General features: G+C 39.7%; 1 protein-coding gene across 1 annotated transcript; it reads left to right on the top strand.

Moving 5' to 3' along the window:
* Positions 1–1,144: 1,144 nt before the first annotated feature.
* Positions 1,145–2,836, top strand: TPHA0Q00120 (alpha-keto acid decarboxylase family protein; the record flags this gene model as incomplete). The annotated part of the gene is made up of 1 exon (XM_003683479.1): positions 1,145–2,836. The coding sequence occupies one exon, from the start codon at positions 1,145–1,147 to the stop codon at positions 2,834–2,836; it is 1,692 nt and encodes a 563-aa protein (XP_003683527.1).
* Between the last annotated feature and the right edge of the window lie 460 nt (positions 2,837–3,296).

The following is a 3,296-nucleotide window of genomic DNA, read 5'->3' as shown; positions in this document are numbered from 1 at the left end:
CAATACTCCAGAACACGAAATACCAAATATCATAAAGCAGTATCCAAAATTCTAGCAGCCATCGCTGCGATCCAATATAGTAAAGATGCTACTGAACTGTTAGTTGTCATGGCAAGAACAGCATGCAAAATATTGTATATCATATCTTACAACACGCATGAACTGTATAAAAGATTTTGAGCGAATTTTGAACAGTATTCCCTGTTCTGCTCGAATACATTTGGTAGATGTTTATTTTAATCACTCTGAAAAGTTTTTCAGAGCACAGATATCCGTGCTACCGATTCCCGCCTAAAGAAGGTGTTTGTTTGTACAACAATCCTACCATCTTGAAAAACTGAAATATCCCAACGATGCAGCCAGCAACAATGAAATAAACATGTTCTCATAGAACAACAACAACACTGTTGAATATCAATTATTCACTTAGACGTTTGATTAATGTAGATATTTTTGTTGCTTTACTGTGTGCATACATGTCGAGGGATGGAAAAGAAAAGAGTGGTTTATATTGGTTACCATCTGGAAAATGGTTCACTTTTAGTTCAACATCAATATTGGTGTTTAAAGGAAATACATTTCTTCTTACTAATATGGATAGGAAGCTTACTCTTTAGTGAATATTATTCTTTTTATGTTAAAGTTTAATCGTAAATGAATAACAGGTAGTTAATGTTAATGTTATTGTTATTGTTACTCGTCGATTGATCGGCTGTCATTAGCTTTTGTTTATCTCAACTAAGATTCTCTTAACTTGCTTGGTTGCAATATGTGTTTTCCTAACTGAATATGAAATACTTCCAAGATCATTGTACTCTTTCACTGAGGGAATGTATGGCAATGTTGAATAATATCTGTTTAACTGCACCTATTTGTTATTTATGAGTTATTAAATCAATTCATTCCATTGTTATTGCAATCACTAAACGGTGTGCATCTACCATAATTCACTTATGATTCGTATTTATTTCATCCTAAATTTATTTTATGCTCCTGTAGTTTTAAAATTTAACTGGAAATAAACCATATATAAAGGGCAGATATATATTGTCAATCATCAAAACTCAACTGATTAGTTTATGATATTTCTTGTTACATATATCATAAAGTACCATACAACAAACAGGAAACATAAACAAACACAATGTCTCAAATTACTTTAGGTAAATATTTATTCGAAAGATTAAAGCAAGTTCAATGTAACACCATCTTTGGTTTACCAGGTGACTTCAACTTATCCTTATTAGATAAGATCTACGAAGTCCCAGGTATGAGATGGGCTGGTAACTGTAACGAATTAAACGCTGCTTACGCTGCTGACGGTTACGCCAGAATCAAGGGTATGGCCTGTTTGATCACCACCTTTGGTGTCGGTGAATTATCTGCCTTAAACGGTATTGCCGGTTCTTACGCTGAACACGTTGGTGTTTTACACGTTGTCGGTGTCCCATCTTTATCTGCTCAAGCCAAGCAATTATTATTACACCACACCTTAGGTAACGGTGACTTCACTGTTTTCCACAGAATGTCTGCTTGTATCTCTGAAACCACTTCTATGATCACTGACATTGCTTCTGCTCAAGCTGAAATTGACAGATGTATCAAGGCCACTTACATTTCCCAAAGGACTGTCTACTTAGGTCTACCAGCTAACATGGTTGACTTAATGGTCCCAGCTGATGTCTTAAACACTCCAATTGACTTATCTTTGAAACCAAACGATGTCGATGCTGAAACTGAAGTTTTAGGTGCTATCTTAGAATTAATCAAGGATGCCAAGAACCCAATCATCTTGGCTGATGCTTGTGCTTCTAGACACGATGTCAAGGCTGAAACCAAGGCTTTGATCGATACTACTCAATTCCCATCTTTCGTTACCCCAATGGGTAAGGGTTCCATCGATGAACAACACCCAAGATTCGGTGGTGTTTACGTCGGTACTTTATCCAGACCAGAAGTTAAGAAGGCTGTTGAATCCGCTGACTTGATCTTATCTGTCGGTGCTCTATTATCCGATTTTAACACTGGTTCTTTCTCTTACTCTTACAACACCAAGAACATTGTTGAATTCCACTCTGACCACATCAAGATCAGAAAGGCTTCCTTCCCAGGTGTCCAAATGAAATTCGTTTTAGAAAAATTAGTTGCTCAAGTCGGTTCTGTTATCAAGGGCTACAAGCCAGTCGCCATCCCAGCTCCAGTTCCAGCCAACCCAGCTACTCCAGCTGAAACTCCATTAAAGCAAGAATGGCTATGGAACCAAGTCGGTAAGTTCTTAAAGGAAGGTGATATCGTTTTGACCGAAACGGGTACCTCTGCTTTCGGTATCAACCAGACTCACTTCCCAACTAACACATACGGTATCTCCCAAGTCCTATGGGGTTCCATCGGTTTCACCGGCGGTGCTACCCTAGGTGCCGCTTTCGCCGCCGAAGAAATCGACCCAAAGAAGAGAACTATCGTCTTCATCGGCGACGGCTCTTTACAATTGACAGTTCAAGAAATCTCCACCATGATCAGATGGAACCTGAAGCCGTACATCTTCGTCTTAAACAACAACGGTTACACCATCGAAAAGTTGATCCACGGTCCAACTGCTGAATACAACGAAATCCAAAACTGGAAGCACCTAGACATCCTATCAACCTTCGGTGCTAAGGACTACGAAAACCACAGAGTCGCTACCACCGGTGAATGGGACAAGTTAGCTTCTGACAGGGCCTTTAACGAAAACTCCAAGATCAGATTGATCGAAATCATGTTACCAGTCATGGACGCTCCATCTAACTTGATTGCCCAAGCTAAGTTAACTGAAGCTACCAATGCCAAACAATAAATAAATAATCTCTCTACGATCAGCTTACGATTACATAATTACAAGTAAATAACTACGAATATAATTGACGTCTTTGAACATCACAAGACCATCTTTCACAACCATTCAACCACCGATTGACGTCGAGCTTGACGATCTTCGAGATTTACTTAAAGCTCACAGATCAGCACTGCTTAAGCCCATCACTACCACCGTTTAGCGTTCCATGCAGCTCGACAAAACTCATCAACCACATTTCAGAGGCAATATCCTTAGCAGTTTCGAAGCTTTTCAAATCGCCGTGACCAAGAAGGTATATCCTGGGCGGAACGGAAGCGTTTTCTCGGCTGCACCGAGATTCCGTTGCTTCGTCGGGGCATCGGCCTGTTCCGAATAAGGCGACAAGTTTCAGCAATGAGACCATGAGGCTGGATTCATTGGTGGGAAAAGAAGAGAAGAAACAGAACCAACGAATGGAATG

This window comes from Tetrapisispora phaffii, scaffold 17 (assembly GCF_000236905.1).
Source record: "Tetrapisispora phaffii CBS 4417 unassigned scaffold 17".
Lineage (NCBI taxonomy): Eukaryota > Fungi > Ascomycota > Saccharomycetes > Saccharomycetales > Saccharomycetaceae > Tetrapisispora > Tetrapisispora phaffii.
Note: the sequence above shows the minus strand (reverse complement) of the source record. Positions and strands in the feature narration are given on the sequence as shown.